Below are 16,929 nucleotides of genomic sequence, written 5' to 3'. Positions count from 1 at the left end.
TGGGAAAAGCAATGGACTAGAATTCACAGGCCTGGGTTCTGCCTCAAGCCTGCCACTTAATAATTGTAAGAATTCTAAGTTTTACCATCTACAGATCAAGAGTAATAGTCAATTTGTCTCTCCAGAGAGTTGTGAAAACAAAATTATATTAAAAATGTTGAAACCTTTCAAAAGGATGAAGTGAAATATATGCCTGAAGTACAAAGACCTTTAAAAGAATTTCAACATTCTCTAGAAAAACATGTGAAAACTTCATCATAAAGTTATTAATTCAACTAAAGCTCAATTTTGCAAACATTTCTGAAAAACATATAAAACATTTAACATTTCTGACTATGTAAATAAGAACATGTTAACTGTTGAAAAAAATTCTGGGAAAAAACAGAAATGTATTCTTAGGAAAGTATAAAGAATACCACTGAAATCAATCATGATATCAACTCCCTAAACATAAAGACTTCTTAACATCTTGGCATATTTCCTTTTACTTTTCTCACATTTATAACCATTCCCTTACCACTGGACACTAGCTGTTTCCAGCTTTTCACTATTATAAGCAATGCAGTGGGATATCTTTACACACATCGTATTATGGAAATACCTTTTTAAGGGCTGTGTATACATCCATCTCCACTTGCATCACAAATAAGTTAGATGAACCAATGAGTTGTGTCATGACATTTATACTAGAAAAGATAAAATATAAGTAGTGAGCCTCTCTTCATGCACAAGCTAAAAGACCCTGGTGGAACTGAAAACTTTAAGTCTTTTTTATCAAAAGAAACTGTGGAATTAAAAATTACATCAGTCTTTTTGCCCAAGACAAAGGATCTATCTGAACATAAGGATACTTTTAATTCAGACAGTATGCTGTGAAAGGTCTTTTCTTGTACTGACAAGGAAACAAAGAGCTTTGCTGTGTTAATTAATCAAGTTAAAGCAAGGTCCCAGTAAGATAAGTTTTAGTATGCTCTGATAAAGTGGCAGCCTTCCTCTTTTTTCTTTCCTCCTCATTCAATTCAAAAAAAAAAAGACACTTGTCAAAATTCACTGAAAGAGATATATCTTCGAAGTCTATCTTTCACCTCTAGGCTTAAGAGAACTGCTTGGTCATAAAACATGTTTTTATTACTGTTAAGGAGATTAAAATCAAGAAATATGTGTTAGTTTAAATTTAGAATGGAAATATCACTAGCTGTTTTCTTTGCTTTTTTTTCCTTTTTCTTTTCTTCCTTTAAGCCACAAAAAGCCAGAAGAGCATCTGGGGCTTTAAGATGACCACTATGATTTATCTTCCTTTTGAAAAAGCTCAACGAGAAATTATAAAAGAGAAAAAGTGTTTCTAATGACTTTTAAACCAAACATACTGCAGAGCTTTGTTTATGCCTTGATATCATTAGGTGATGATTTTTTGGTAGAATAATGCTTCTCAAACTTTTCTACCAAAGTACCTCTTAAGAGCAGAGGAAAGGAAAGGACCCAGGAATCCAGGAGTAGGCTAGCCATAAGATTAACATTTCTATTAATTTTTGTATTTCATCTTGTAAATCCAAAGAAACAATTCTCTCTATTCCACAATGTATTTAAACATAAAAATGTTTACTTCTCTCCTACTCCTCCCCACACCTCCCCCCCCCAAATCATTAAAATTGACATCCCAGTAAGCTATGCAATGTTAAGGCTTTGGTTTTGCATATTTCCATCAGAATGCCACACATTCCTAGGGACATTTGTACCGCTGTCTCAGAAGCACCACTGTCAAGGAACTGCAAGCCTGAAAGTGACTGCATAGTCTACTGGCCTTTAAAAGTTCATTCCCACTCTGAATTTCTCTGACCCAGGGCAGATAAGTTAGCTCCATTATTACAAATAAGCTCCTAGAGGGCAGAGATCATGACATAATCACCTTTGCCTCCTTCACAGCCCTTAACATAGTACCTTTACACACAGTAGACATTCAGAAATTATTTGTTGAAAGAAGGAAGGAATAATAAGCAAACTTAATTCAAAAGACCAACTTAATTGTGAATTTAATTTCACTAAGCTTAGCAAAAAGTTTAAAGCAATTTCCTCAAATGTAATTTCTCAATGGGAAAAGATGGTTTTTAAAATAAACTTTTAGATTCTCTAAGAGCCCAGCAAAAGTGAGGTAACCCTTTTTCTATAGTTTTATAGCAGCAATGAATTTTTCCATTAAAATTGGTTAAAGGAGTAGTCATAATATACATTGTATCATTTACAACAAAGAAATTTGTGTAGCATTTTTTCAATTCATGATGTAGTCAAGACACCTTTCATTGAATTGTTCACTTTTTCATAAGCAATATATTTTTACTTTATACAAAAATGTCTTGCTTACTTTAACAAATGATGATAAAGTTATTTAAAATTCAAGTACCTGAGTTCTTTAAGAAGTTCAACATTCTGGTGAGTCATTAGATTGTTTAGAAGCCATTCAAGGCACCTGAAATTAAACATGGAATTATTACATTATATATCATGTATCTATGGTTTATTAAGTAGTACTTACAGTTAAAATAAAAAAAGAATATTAATCTTGCTAAGACATGCACAAATTTTTAAATTTAACAATTGGAAAGTTAGTATTGTTTTTGTCAGCAGTTAGTAAGGGAATATTCCCTTTATATTAAAAAGAGCATTTCTCATTAAGAAAACCTCATTTTCAAGTTTGTGTTAAATGGTTTATGAAGGGGTTTACATACTTCTATTACCTTCTTTATAATTTGAAAATGGGTACTGCAATTCTCAAGAATTAAAAACATTGCCAGTAGTTGCACTGATATACAGTCAGCCCTCGGTATCCGCGGGTTCTGTATCCATGGATTCAACCAACCGAGAGTTGTAAATATTGGAGAAAAAAAAAAAAATTCCAGAATGTTCCAAAAAGCAAAACTTAAATTTGCCACAAGCCAGCAACTATCTACATAGCATTTACATTGTATTTGTAACTATTTACATAGCATTCACATTGTATTAGGTATTTATAAGTAATCCAGAGATAATTTAAAGTATACAGGAGGATGGTTATTTGCAAATACTACACCATTAAATAAGTGTCTTGAGCATCCGCAGATTTTGTATCCACCCAGGACCTGGAACCAATCCCCTGCGGATAGTGAGGGACGACTGTAATGGCTATTATGCCGACTGCTTAAAAAAATTTAATAGAGATGTGCTGTAAAGAGCAGCCATAGTTTTTATAAGCATGTATAACCCACCCACAATCACAAAGACCACACTTTTGAGGAATTTACTAAACAGTCCAAATGTAAAAACAGACCTTTTATAACAAATTCTATCCTCCCTTTTTTTTCTTTCTTTTTTATAGCTATACATTCTCTTAAGAAACCAAAGCAGCCAAATTCCCTAAAGCAGGATAAAAGGAAAAACAAGAAAGGTAACTCACTTTTTCTTTACAGAATCCAGTCCATAGGTCCCTGCTGATGTGTAATAGCCACATACGGTTTTCACATTAACTGTTTCCTTCATTGTCTCACCACACTGCTGCATTAAACCATCCTGTAAATACAAATAAGCACTGGAAAGGCCCATTTCACATGGGAAAAATAAGCTCTGAATATGTGCTTCTACATATTAAAAAGTAAATTTTTAAAAAAAGGAAGAAAGAAAGAAAAGAAAGAAAACTCATTAAGTGCAGCAAACCTAAGTCTTTTTGTAAGTCCAGTAAAAATACCTAAAAAAATCCAGCAAGTATTAAACTAAATACTTGGAAGTGAAAATGGAAGGGAGGAAGTAAAAGCAGTAAGACAGAGGTGAATATTGCTATTCTCTTTCTTTTCTGTCCTTCCCCTCTCTGGGACCTTTGCAAATTTAAGCAGCATTCTGTCTGTTTTGCCTGTTCTTTTAAAACTAAGACCTCTTTATATAGTCAGATGACCAGGTGATGGGCTAGGTAAGTAAACAATATGAATCATCAAAGTTTTTATTAAAGTTTAAAACACCTATCAATACCTAAGAAATACACCTAAAACAAATATATTATTGTTTAAAACTTACATTGAATTTTTAATCTAAAATGCTTATATGGAAGATTTCAAATAGCTAACTTTATTTAATATGTGGAAAGGATCCGGTCATTTTTTACTCAAATTTCTGAGATATCTTCATCATGCAAGTGTATTATTGTTAAATAGTTAAATCATAAAGATAATGCAGAAAGTGAATTAAGAACGAAAACAAAAAAGGATTAAAAGTTAAAAAATAAAGTATAATTATTGGAAATAAGTATTGAAAGGATCAAAACATTTATAAAAATCAAATTACCTCAGCCAAGGATATTTAGCAAGCTATTAACTAATACTTAAAATAAATCAGTATACAAAAGTCACATAAAAAGAAACAACTCGGGCCTCCCTGGTGGCGCAGTGGTTGAGAGTCCGCCTGCCGATGCAGGGGATACGGGTTCGTGCCCCGGTCTGGGAGGATCCCATATGCCGCGGAGCGGCTGGGCCCGTGAGCCATGGCCGCTGGGCCTGCGCGTCCGGAGCCTGTGCTCCGCAACGGGAGAGGCCACAACAGTGAGAGGCCCACATACCGCAAAAAAAAAAAAAAAAAAAAAAAAGAAACAACTTTTTTAAATGATCAAAATAAAATGTTGACTCCACTGGGCTTTTACACTTACCTGGAAGCCATTCTAGACTCCTTCCCTTTCCTTTTAATATCTCACCAAGTCCAGTGGATTATCCCTGCTTAACCTCCCCAGTAACCAGTTTTCCTCTCCATGCTTTTTGCTACTACTCTCATTTAGACCCTCCCGTGAATTACTGCAGTAGGGTTTTTTTCATTTTCTTCATATTTAATGGAATGTACACTAATTTTAATATATCTAGTATAATTCTCCTAGATGTGGCAACAAATTTTTAATGTTAATATACCTTGAGTTTTTTTCTCATCATTATTTCTCTAATTTATTTATTTATTTTATAATTTTTATTGGAGTATAGTTGATTTACAATGTTGTGTTAGTTTCAAGTGTACAGCAAAGTGAATCAGCTGTTGGTGGGAATGTAATAGGCTTTATACACATCTTTCCTTCAGTTCATCCTTCACACTGTTCCCAAAGCATTCTGAAATATAACTTTGTCTTTCCCCTGATTAAAACTTTCCAAAAGTACTTATATGTAAAGTCTCAACTTCTTAAAATGTACTGATTGAGGGGCTTTCGTGATCTGGTCTCTGCCTCCCTCTCTCCAACGCTTCTTATATTCTGTGCTAGATCTATGTTCCACTCAGATTCTCTAATCCTTCATTGTTTCATATTTCTAGGTCTTAGTTTTGTCTGAAATGTTCTTCCTTCCCCTCTCTTCTTACTTCACAAGATAAATACATTTTCAGTTTTTAAGGCTCAACCTCAAACACAACTTCTTTCTTTGACACCAACAGGTTAAACCAACCACTTTGTGCATCCACTAAATCCTACAGAAAGTTTATCATCACATCTATAATATTGGACAGCTCCTACTTTACCTTTGAGGCTGTATATCAACCATCCCTCCCCCACTCTACACACTCATTATATTGTGAGCTTCTTAAAGGTGTGGATTATATCTTTATTTACCTTTGTATCTCTATGCCTAGCTTGACACACTGCTCAATACACTTCCGATGAATGAACAAATCTGTCATTCTACCAATAGATTATATACATTTAGGTGGTTTACACAAAATTATTTCATAATTAAGAAAACATTTACATAGTAAGCACTCAATGTTTTCCAAACCCATGAACTATATGAATTAGTAATAAGCCACCTGCTTAAAACAGTCAAGATAAGTTATTAACGAATAGAAATCTGTAAATGGATTTAAGACAAGTACCTTCCTTCCACATTACAGTCATTCTAAGATATCCACACAGAAATAGCTTGCATTCATTTTACATAGGCATCAAGACTGTCTCATTTGTAATAAACTGCTTTTCATTAAACATTTTAAATGACTTATCATGAACGGAATATTTATACATTTCATTTAAAAGTTATAAAAAAGCTAAGTTTTATTGTTTTTGGAACAGATACCTTGAAACAAAGATACAAGTGTGATCCTTTTTTTCAGTACTATGCATACTTACCAACTGCAGCATACAAGCTGCTGCCAAAATGGCAATAACTCGACTGGGCTTTATTAAGACATCATCTCGATACAATGACCCAAATGCCACCTGCAGTGCTTAAAGCAAAAGTACACAGGTAGAATGAAATAACAATTATAGCTGTAAGAGTATTACAAAAATAATAATGACAGTCTTCATACACTAAGACATATGTCTAAATCTAGTAGGTACAGAAAAGGATAAGATCAGTATCATTAATTAAACTATTAGTAATGGTTATGGATTGATGGTGCTAATTTAATAACAATGTTATACATTTCCATCTGTTCTACCAAATCATGCTGGATTCTTCTACATCTAATCTTGACATTAGTTAGTGGTCAGAATTAAGACACCCTTGGAAAAAGTTTTATAGAGATATCCCTGAGTAAACCAATCATTAAGTACAACTACACAGACCCAATGATAATCTTAACCCTGGTGCTTTCAGTGCTTTACCACTGGGGAGTGTGGAACAGCTCCTGGTCCTATGCATGCCACACTCTCACCCAGCTGCCACAGCTATTTAAGTCTGTCCATCCTTTTCTCTACTGCCATTCTCATGCATGTCCTACATGGTTTGCTTTATAAATATTCCTTTCTGTTTGCCTATGAGGTGAGTACTGGGTACTTCCACTTCAGCTATCAAAGACAGGAGCAGGAGCACTAGAATAGGAGTTAGGAGACCTACAGTCTGATATAGGCTCACTAAACTGCTCTGAGACCTAAAGTAAGTCTCTTAAAGCCTCTGGACCTCAGCTTCCTCATCTAAGGGCCTTACAGCTCTAAAACAATACTGACTACATGATTCATATACTTATTCCCAGAAAAGGTCTTCATATATAGGGAATAATCAATGAATAATGTTTATTGGCTTATTGTTTATTGGTCATACTTCTCCTTCCTTCACTCTACATCCTCTATATCCCAGGCAGATATATTTACAAACATGAAGTAAACAGATTGATAAGGCTGATAGATTAAAGATACATAGAACAGAATTGATAAACTATGGAGTAAATTAATATAAAGTTGTCACCTTAGGGTGTTAAATGGAGCTTTTCTCTAGCCAACAAAGTTAAAAGGAAATATTTATTTTCTGTCAAAAGAATACAAAGTTTATGTTTTTATGATTTTTGCATAATAGTAATCATGGTGGCAGTTACCTTCTATATCAATATTCTGGTCTGGAATCTCCAGTTCAATAATATTCATGCTGGACTCCTTCCATGAACCACTGAACATACTAGAAAAGTAGCCAGACTTAAAAACAAAAACAAAAAACACACTTATGCAGTACTTTCTGTGTCTTCCAAATTATTTTCCCATTTCTAACTCTAAGCAACTATTCTATCAAACTTACGCATCATATTATTTCAAGAGAAAACAAACTGCCAGATAGGAGAAAAGAAATTAAGATAAGGACACTGTTAGGCTTATCAAAATACTTTAATTATTGAGAACCAAACCAAATTCTCATATTACTATCCGAACTGACTTCCTATGTTACTATTTGAACCAACTAAGCTTTTTACTTAGTTGAAACAATTTCTGAGTATATTACATGAATATGTTTTCCTTTTCAATAGCATTCTAAATTCAAGCTTAGAAATTATATCATATATTTAAGTATCTCTCATAAACATATAACAACACACAACGTGGATACAAAATAATGCACTGTGGAAGAGAGAAGAGAAAACTAAAAGCTGTTGAGTCCTTACTCTATCTCAGTGGCTATAAAGGGTCCAGACCAGTCCCAAGTCAACACTAATAGGATGATCCCCAAGGAATTAAGGAAAATCCAAAGTTTAGTTTTATCTTATAAAAAAATTCCAGAATGAATCTGAATTATTGGAAAGACACCAGAATGGATGAAGTCTTTAGTTACCTTCTAGATAGCACCTCCCATAACTAGAATTACTTTGGAACGGATCAAATACTAACTACTGATTTTTAAAAATTTACTGAGTATGTAGTTTAAGGCACTGTGAATATAGCAAAAAACAAAACAGACGTTTTTGTCCTCAGCGGACTTATAATTTAGCATGTGTCTTGCACTATGATCAATCCAGTTTCTCTTGAGAGGGAAACCCTTAATAGAGGCATTTTCACCCTTGAATTCACAAAACTGCTTTCAGAGATCAAAAAGAAAGATATGGACCATGTCCTCAAGTTAAGACCAGTATTCTGGTATAGTCTCTGAGGTATATACTGCAAGCCAAAGTAAACTTGTTCAAAAAAATTAAATAAGAAACATGATTAAAGTGTAAGAGAAAAAATTCCTTTCAAATGCTTCTACTGAAAAATCTTATACTATACCATCTTACCAGTAATTACTGTCATATCGTGAAGAGGAGAGGGAAAATATAAGCTCCACAGGATAAAAAGTGAATTGTTCACTGTTCTATTCCCACTGCCTAGACCAATGACTTGAAAACAGATTTGATGAAAGAATAAATGATTAAAATATTTGAGCCATTAGAACAACATTTTCTTTTATTTTGAAAGTCTTGGATCTTTAAAATGGGGTGGCTGACAATAATATTTTCACAGAAATCAAACAGGTATATCAGCTAAATGACTTAGTCCATATACTTTTTTGGTTTTGGTTTTGGCATTTTCCAGGAGAGAGGGAAGAGTAAGTGCCAAGAACTTTCCATTTACATTAAATCTTAACTACAAAGCAACATTTCAGCTGAATTTATCCAACTGAAATAATCATATACAAAATAAACAAATTCAGCAATCCTAACTTAGATGTTGAATGGTTTTTCCCTTTTTCCCTTTTTGTCAACAGAAGGCACCAAAATAAATACCTTATTGGAGTAATGACAAAAAGGCTGGAATGACAATGAAAACTCAAAATCTGTTTTCTAGACCAAACTAAGTTTTCACTAACAATGTTCACCATATCTCCTACAAAACAAGACTTTTCATCAGATAGGACTTAAACAACAAATGTTCATGCAAAAGATTACTGTGAAATGCAATGAGAAAGAACAAGACTTATAAGAGTGTGAGTTGTTTTAAGAGACTACCTTGGTTACTCAAATATATAGAAAAATAAAATACTTACTTGACATAAATATATTCTGTGTAAGTTCCACTCCTCTCCTAGAGCACAAATCTTAATGTCACTGTTTTCACCATTTAAAAATAATGTTTGATAAATATATTTGGATGTACTCTTCAACTTTTTCCTGTTAAAAGAAATGCAAACGTTACATATATGTAAAACTGAATGTTTTACTGATTTTGCATGTAACTCAAAATATTCCTTTTGCTCAATTTCTATGAAATAAAACCAATTTGTCCACTGTATAAAAAGACAGATGGATATTATATATTCAAATGTGCTCATGTATGGAAGGGAACATAAGAAACTAATAATAGTGGTTATCTGTGGAGTACTCTATTCCCAGGAGGGGGAATAGTGGATAGATGGGGCAGCGTGGAAGGGAGACCTTTCACTATACAGCTTTTTGCAATGTCTGATTTTTGAACTAAGAGAATTACCTATTCAATAAAGAAAAGTCAGCATGGTGATTTTTGCGTATTTCCTTATTTAGTAACCAGCACTATGGCTGATGTAATACAGTTGCAATAATACTGCTAGGCAACTACAAAATGAAGGACAAGAATAAAAATTTCACCTACACAAGTAATTTTAAAAATAATTTACATTTAATCTTATTTTAGTATCGAACTCCTTAAAATGTCTTTTTCCCCACATTTGGTTTGCAGCCTTAGACCAAAGGTTTTCAAAATTATGCTCAATGGAGAAGTGTCTTAGGGGCCACCAGGGAGAGCCGAGGTGTGAACTCTGGGCATCCTATCTAACTTCAACCAGAGCAGCATCATATATTATATTTGTGAACATATTGGATTTGGCATAAGATTTAATTTAAAGGAAGAATTGTTATTTTTGTTTTAAGTTTGACAATCATTGCTCAAGATGGTTCAGTAAGTAAGCAAAGCCCTAGGCAGAGACTGATCAATATCTTTTATATTCCTGGCCAATCCTGATAGCTTTCCTAGTAAAAATTTTAAATCTTTTTAAAAAATGAAGTAATTGTTTCAGATGGTGTCTTAAATCAGTGTGTTGAACACCGCTTCCCAACAGACGGTAAAAAATGCACATGCTTCAGTGCAGACAGACTTGAGTTTGAGTCCCAGCTCTACTACCACAGTTCAGTTACCTTAGATGTGAAAAGAGGATATTACTATCCACTTCATTGGGTTACTGTAAGAAATAAATGAGACAATGTAGTTTCCAGTTCCTGACAGCACTCTCCCCAAATTATATGAAAAGATTAAAAGTACAGAAAGGAATAAACCCACAACAGGAAAAAGGTGAGCGTGGGTTTATCACATGATGAGAGAATTCCATGGATCTGGAAGTTAGAAAATAAACTGGAATGGAAAAGAGCAGTGACAACCACAGCCCAAAAGATATCACGGTCTAGGATGGAGGCTGAAGCCCATCTGCCCTTCAGAACCGTGGGGGTAGGGATGGGGCTGGGAGGATGAGGTCTCAAGGGAAACAGAAGGCAGAAGTGAGGAGTGAGGCAAAAAATGGGGAAACTTGTTCCCCTAATGGCCTCCCCCATTCTCTATGAACAGAGTACAGATAACTTATACAAACAGATTCCAAGGTTTTTCTAGAAAGAAACAGAACAAATCTATCAGGAAGATCTAAGACTTTGGTGTAGGTGCTGGTGTCCCAGACAAAGCAATCCTCATTCTGGCATTTGAGGAATCTGTAGCCTGTTAGCTCCCAACCTATTCACCCTAAATCGTGGTTCCCAAACTGTGTGCCAAAGCACCTGGAGCACCACAGCAAACTCAGGGATGCATGTGGAATATTCCAAAATTAAAGGAAATCACAACAACATCTTTCAGATGCCATGCAATCTACACTATTAAGTTGTTTGGACCTAACTATGAGATATTTCTTTAGGACCCGAGGTGCCATGAAAAAAATTCCTGAGACACTAAGGGCACTGTGAACCAATGAGGCTTGGGAATCTCTGCTCTAAAACAAAGCATGCCCCGCCCATATCCAACGTAGTAGTCAGTCTTCCTACTCAAAGGGAAGGCCCAGCAGAAACAGATCTATTTACTCAACACACACACACACACACACACACACAGCAGGGACTCACTCTGAAGCAGACAACCAAGGATCTCTCAACATGAGGAAAATTAACAGCATTAAAGACTATTTTTAAAAAGAGAAAAAATGGCATCAGAGGAAACATATAATTCAGGGAAAATAGAGCTTAAAGAAAAAAAAACTCTAACTAGTACATCTAGAGAGTTAAGATTACTACATTTATAAAATAATAGGATGCTAAGCTAAAGTATTACTCAGAACAAGGGGCGGGGGAAAGAGATCTTTGGGACCAAAACCACAGTTGCTGAAATTCAAAAAAAAAAAAAAAAGGGAAAGTTAAGGAAATTTCCCAGAACACAAAGCAAAAAAGACCTAGAAAGGAAAAAAAGAAAAGAGGTACAATCCAAGAAATCCAAAATCCAGTTAAGAGGAGTCCAAGAAAGAGAAAACAAAGATAACAGGAGAAAGAGAATTACAGAAGAAAGTTTCCCCAAACCAGTCTCCAGATTGTAAGGATCCACCAACTACCAAGGCCATTAAAAGACCTACAGTTAAGCACCTTCTAGTTAAATCCCAAAATACTAAAGAAAAAATTCCAAAAGTTCCAGAGAGAAAAAAAGTCACCTAAAAAGAAAAGAGAATTAGACCAGCATCACATTTTCTCATCAGTATGGTAGGCCAGAAGACAATGAATTAATACCATCAAAGATATCAAAAGTTATTTTAATTGAGATAGGTCAAAAAAAAAAGTTATTTTAGATTTCTGCACCCAATCAAAAGATGACTAAAGTGAGAGACTAAATTTACAACTACATAAGCACAAATTACCTTCTTTTGCACCTTTCTTAGGAAAATATTTGAGGATGTAGTTCCCTCAAATGAGTTCAGAAACAAAAAGACACAGGCTACAGAAAACAGTGGATCCGATCCTAGAGACAGAGTCAAAGTAAGTCCCAGGATAAGTGTAGACCTAGAGAGCAATGGATCCAGATTGGAACAAGAGGATGGAGGGACCCAGGAGGGAGGTCTTGGGTTTAGAGAAGGACTCCATGCAAGTGTGTTAGGAAAGAGAAAAATCTGAAGATATGATGAAGGAATATTATTATTTTGTCAATGGCGGGGTGGGAGGGAAGGCAGTCAGAAAGTCTAAGAAAATAAAAAAGCAATACAAAAAAGAGTATTGTCTAATAAACTACAAATGAAAATAGGGCCCAACTTGATGGAATGTAAAAAAAAAAAAATTCCATTTAATTATGAGGTTAGAAAATCTCTCCCAAGAGAACAACAAGGGTTTGTGACATTGGACCCAAGAAGTATGATTTATAATCCTAGCACACTACTTGACTCTACAGTGAACAATATTTACACAGCTATAACAACAACTAACTGTTTACTAGATTTCAATTTTTAGAGACAACCTATGGACGAAAAACTAAAGATCTGGTTGCAGAACAGTTGAGCTTTAAGTCTTGTTAACGTAAAAGTAAAACATGCACTTGACAAAAGGTATAAGGTAGAGAAGGTGGGCCTGGAGGCCAAGGCTTTTCATGGAGTTGTTAGTTGAGGTGGAAGTGCACATGACACAACCTCAGGAAGCATATTAGTGCCAACATACAAGATTTTCTTACACCCTTCATCCATGCTGAGCTGAATAAACTAGGCATCTTGTACTGATACAACACATACTAGACTCTGACATGCATTTTTTTTTTTTTTTTTTTTCTTTTTGCGGTATGCGGGCCTCTCACTGTTGTGGCCTCTCCCGTTGCGGAGCACAGGCTCCGGATGCGCAGGCCCAGCGGCCATGGCTCACGGGCCCAGCCGCTCCGCGGCATATGGGATCCTCCCAGACCGGGGCACGAACCCGTATCCCCTGCATCAGCAGGCGGACTCTTAACCACTGCGCCACCAGGGAGGCCCTGACATGCATTTTTTTTTAACAAAAATTTGCTTTAGAGGCTTTCCATTCCACTCCACTCATGTAGTTCAGGGGTTGGCAAACTTTTTCTGTAAAGGTCTAGACAGTTTATATTTTCAGCTTCATGGACCAGAGAGCCTACAAGCTAGTTTTGTTGGCACACCAGCGGGCAGTTTCTCGCTTGCCAGTCTCGGCCTTCCACATCTTAGCAAACTCCACTACCATCCAGTGGGCCACAACTCCTCCAACATCTGAGTCTCAGCTTGGGAAAGGTGGTCCTAGCCCAAATTTGTTCCTTCCTTGGGTATTCTGTCTCAGTCCTAGAAGTAGTGACAGCTCCCTATGTCCTCTTTTCCTGTATTTTTTAGAGATGTCTTTACCTTAGTAACTTACCTTTAGCAGTTAATCACTTGTTACTTCCTAATAATGGTTATATTAAACTTTCCCTGTTCAAATTACTGTGTGATTTCTTTCAAATGGACCCTGACATATATATTTCTGTAGTGACACTGAATGCAAGTGGTCTAAATACTAATTAAAAGACAGAGATTATCCTATTGGATTTTTAAAAAATCAAGACCCCACTAAATGCTGTCTACGAGATACTTAAAGACACAGGTTTAAAGGGAAAGAGTGGAAAAAGATGTAACATTTAAACACTTATCAAAAGAAAGTGGCAGTGGCTATAGCATCAGGAATGTAAATGTCTTTACATTTTGTAAAGATAAGGGGAGCCAATTCATCAAGGAGGCCTAATATTTTTTTTTTTTTTTCTTTTTGCGGTATGTGGGCCTCTCACTGTTGTGGCCTCTCCCGTTGCGGAGCACAGGCTCCGGATGCGCAGGCCCAGCGGCCATGGCTCACGGGCCCAGCCGCTCCGCGGCATATGGGATCCTCCCAGACCGGGGCACGAACCCGTATCCCCTGCATCGGCAGGCGGACTCTTAACCACTTGCGCCACCAGGGAGGCCCAAGGAGGCCTAATATTTACTGAGTGCTTTCATACCTGGCACTGTGCATCGCATGCACTCTAATATTTGTCAAGTCCTATATAAGGCAAGTATTAGTATCTCCATTTTACATATGAGCAAATAAGGCTATTAAGTGCAAAGTACAGACCAGAACTCAGAATCTGAGCTCTTAAAATACTAATTCTCCAAAAAGGTAACTGAACAGTTTGGAAGTGGGGGTCCATTTTTGTAAATATAAACATTCATACATAAAACTGCATGAAAGGATTTATAAATCAAACTACCAACAGAGATTGTTTATGATACTCTTATGTGACCATAAATATGTAACACGTGCAGCATAAAGTTTTAGAATCTTTCAAAGTTTCATTTAAAAAATTACATCTATGTGACCCACTGATGGACTTTAAAAAAAGAGGAGCAACCAGATTTTTTATGTGAAAATTTATTCCACTTATAAACTACATTTTAGTTCGCAAGTAAATATTCCGTTTTTCACCTCTTCTAAAAAAGGTTAAGCAAGCTGCCTTACATATCCACGGTCAACGACTTCGAGTACTAGAGACGTTGAAAGACTGTTCCTAGTGAGGAACAAATGTACACACTACTGATAAATTTCACCTGTGCAGCGAGAGCTCCTGTTTGTAATCATTTCCCTTCCACTGTGGGACGACAACAGGGGTGCCCACTTCAGAGACTAAATTTACGTGTCTTGGACCACAGAAGGCAGCCGGATGCAAAACAACTGATTCTACTGCCACCCACTCAGAGAGGACCAAGGTGTATTACGAAGGGCCAGCCGGCCGGCCCTGTCTAAGGTTTAATGAGGCGCAAGCTCTAGCTTGGCGTTTCTCAGTCTCGTCTTGGGGCTGTAGCACCACCCTGGCGGCGTCTGTGGTTTACAAACCAGAATACCGGGCGTCTCCCCAGGTGCTCCCCATCCGCCCTGCCTCGGACCGGCTCCCAGGTCTACCCCGTCAAGGGCACGTCCGCTCTTCACAGGCTGGAGAGCGCCGCAGCCCCCGAAGCCCCCCGGGCACCGGGCTCATCCCCAGGCCGGACCGCGGGAGCTGCCCAACAGGTGCGGGCGCGTCCCCCCACGTACCTTCGAGGGGTGTTTAAGAGTCGCTGCTGCTCGTCCTCTTCCTCCTCATCCTCGTCTGTCTCGGAATCGGGGTGACAGTAGCAGAAGGCCCCCCTGCTCCGCTTGCGCTTACGGCTGCCCAGACAGTTAAAGAAGCCGTGGGCGGCCGCGTCGTCACCACTCTCCGGCCTCCGGGCCGAGCCCCCAGCCCCAGAACCCGGATCCTGCTGGGCTCGGGCTCGCCCCGGGTGGCTCAGCACTCGGCTGCTCAGCGAGCCCATGGGTCACGGCTCGCAGAGACTTCAGGGAGCGCACCTCAGGGAGCCCAACGAAAACGGTCTCTCGCCATGGCCCACGCCTCTACAGAGCCCGTGTGCCTACACCGCTACCTTCTCACGACCAACCGCGACCGTTCTGTTGGACGCTACCGTCTCCATCCTACGTCACGCCCTCCGCGTCTCGCCGCGCACCGCGCGCGGAACTCAGAACCTTGTGCCCTAGCAGTAATGCGCGGACCGAAGGGCGCATGCGCACGGCGAGCCTCCGGAAGGGGCGGGGGGAGGTGCGTGTACGTCACAGGTGGAGCCTGCGCAGAATGGGATGAGGGCGGGAGCGGGGACGTGCATGTGCGGATTGGCGCTTTCTGCCGGGAGGTCCGCTGCGCTCACCTGCAATCCTGAATTGGGGGCCGGGTTAGCTTTTTTTTTTTTTTTAATTTATTTTATTTATTGATTGATTGATTGCGGTACGCGGGCCTCTCACTGTTGTGGCCTCTCCCGCTGCGGAGCACAGGCTCCCGACGCGCAGGCTCAGCGGCCATGGCTCACGGGCCCAGCCGCTCCGCGGCATGTGGGATCTTCCCGGATCGGGGCACGAACCCGTGTCCACTACATCGGCAGGCGGACTCTCTACTACTGCGCCACCAGGGAAGCCCCGGGCTAGCTTTTAGAATTACTTTATACACCCCTTTGTGTTAGCAAGACCGGCAATTCCACCTCGTTTGTTCTTTCTGCGAAGGTTCCTTAAGCTCCAGATGTCCACCGGGCCCTGTGTTAGGCAAGGGGCAAAAAAAGACATTGCTGTTTGGGGTCATCTTTGGAAGAGTTCACCTTGTGCTAGGGTCACGCCCTTCGCAGGCTTTCCAACAGAGGAGGACCTAGAATGTGGAGCTTTGCTAGGCCCTCGGGTTTCTTAAGCAGCACCTCTCCGCTGCCCTTAACTGATTATGGCAACCGTTCCATGCGCTCTTTTCCTTCCCTCCCAGCGGCAGTGGGATGTCTGAATAGGGTCTGATCCGGGACTGTCAGGTTTTAAAGTGCCTTCTGGAGACCCAAGCAAAATGTACAGGTGTCTGAGCAAAAATTATAGGTGTATGCCTGGAGTTTGCAGCCATTGCTATGGACCCTGGACAGTCAGCTTTCATTCCCTGATGCCCTTCGGCTACTTTTTCTTTTTTTTTTTTTTTTTTAGCATTTTTATTGGAGTGTAATTGTTTTACAATGTTGTGTTAGTTTCTGTTGTATAACAAAGTGAATCAGCTATATATATACATATATCCCCATATCCCCTCCCTCTTGCGTCTCCCTCCCACCCTCCCTATGCCACCCCTCTAGGTGGTCACAAAGCACCGGGCTGATCTCCCCTCCCCGGGTGATGCAGCTGCTTCCCACTAGCTACCTATTTTACATTTGGTAGCGTGTATAT

General features: G+C 38.5%; 1 protein-coding gene across 2 annotated transcripts in view; it reads right to left on the bottom strand.

The window, feature by feature from the left end:
• GMCL1 (germ cell-less 1, spermatogenesis associated) overlaps nucleotides 1-15,733 on the bottom strand; it is a 46,659-nt gene extending 30,926 nt beyond the window's left edge. For both annotated transcript variants that reach the window (XM_060117735.1, XM_060117736.1), the window contains exons 1-7: nucleotides 15,247-15,733; nucleotides 9,213-9,336; nucleotides 7,300-7,396; nucleotides 6,113-6,210; nucleotides 3,428-3,540; nucleotides 2,399-2,464; nucleotides 602-686 (exon numbers count right to left, since the gene is read on the bottom strand). In XM_060117735.1, coding sequence (XP_059973718.1) covers nucleotides 602-686; nucleotides 2,399-2,464; nucleotides 3,428-3,540; nucleotides 6,113-6,210; nucleotides 7,300-7,396; nucleotides 9,213-9,336; nucleotides 15,247-15,506 — 843 coding nt within the window. In that variant the 5' untranslated portion in view covers nucleotides 15,507-15,733. The remainder of the gene's footprint in view (nucleotides 1-601; nucleotides 687-2,398; nucleotides 2,465-3,427; nucleotides 3,541-6,112; nucleotides 6,211-7,299; nucleotides 7,397-9,212; nucleotides 9,337-15,246) is intronic.
• Between the last annotated feature and the right edge of the window lie 1,196 nt (nucleotides 15,734-16,929).

Source organism: Mesoplodon densirostris, chromosome 14, assembly GCF_025265405.1.
Source record: "Mesoplodon densirostris isolate mMesDen1 chromosome 14, mMesDen1 primary haplotype, whole genome shotgun sequence".
Taxonomy (NCBI): Eukaryota; Metazoa; Chordata; class Mammalia; order Artiodactyla; family Ziphiidae; genus Mesoplodon; species Mesoplodon densirostris.
This window is presented reverse-complemented; position numbering and strand designations above follow the sequence as displayed.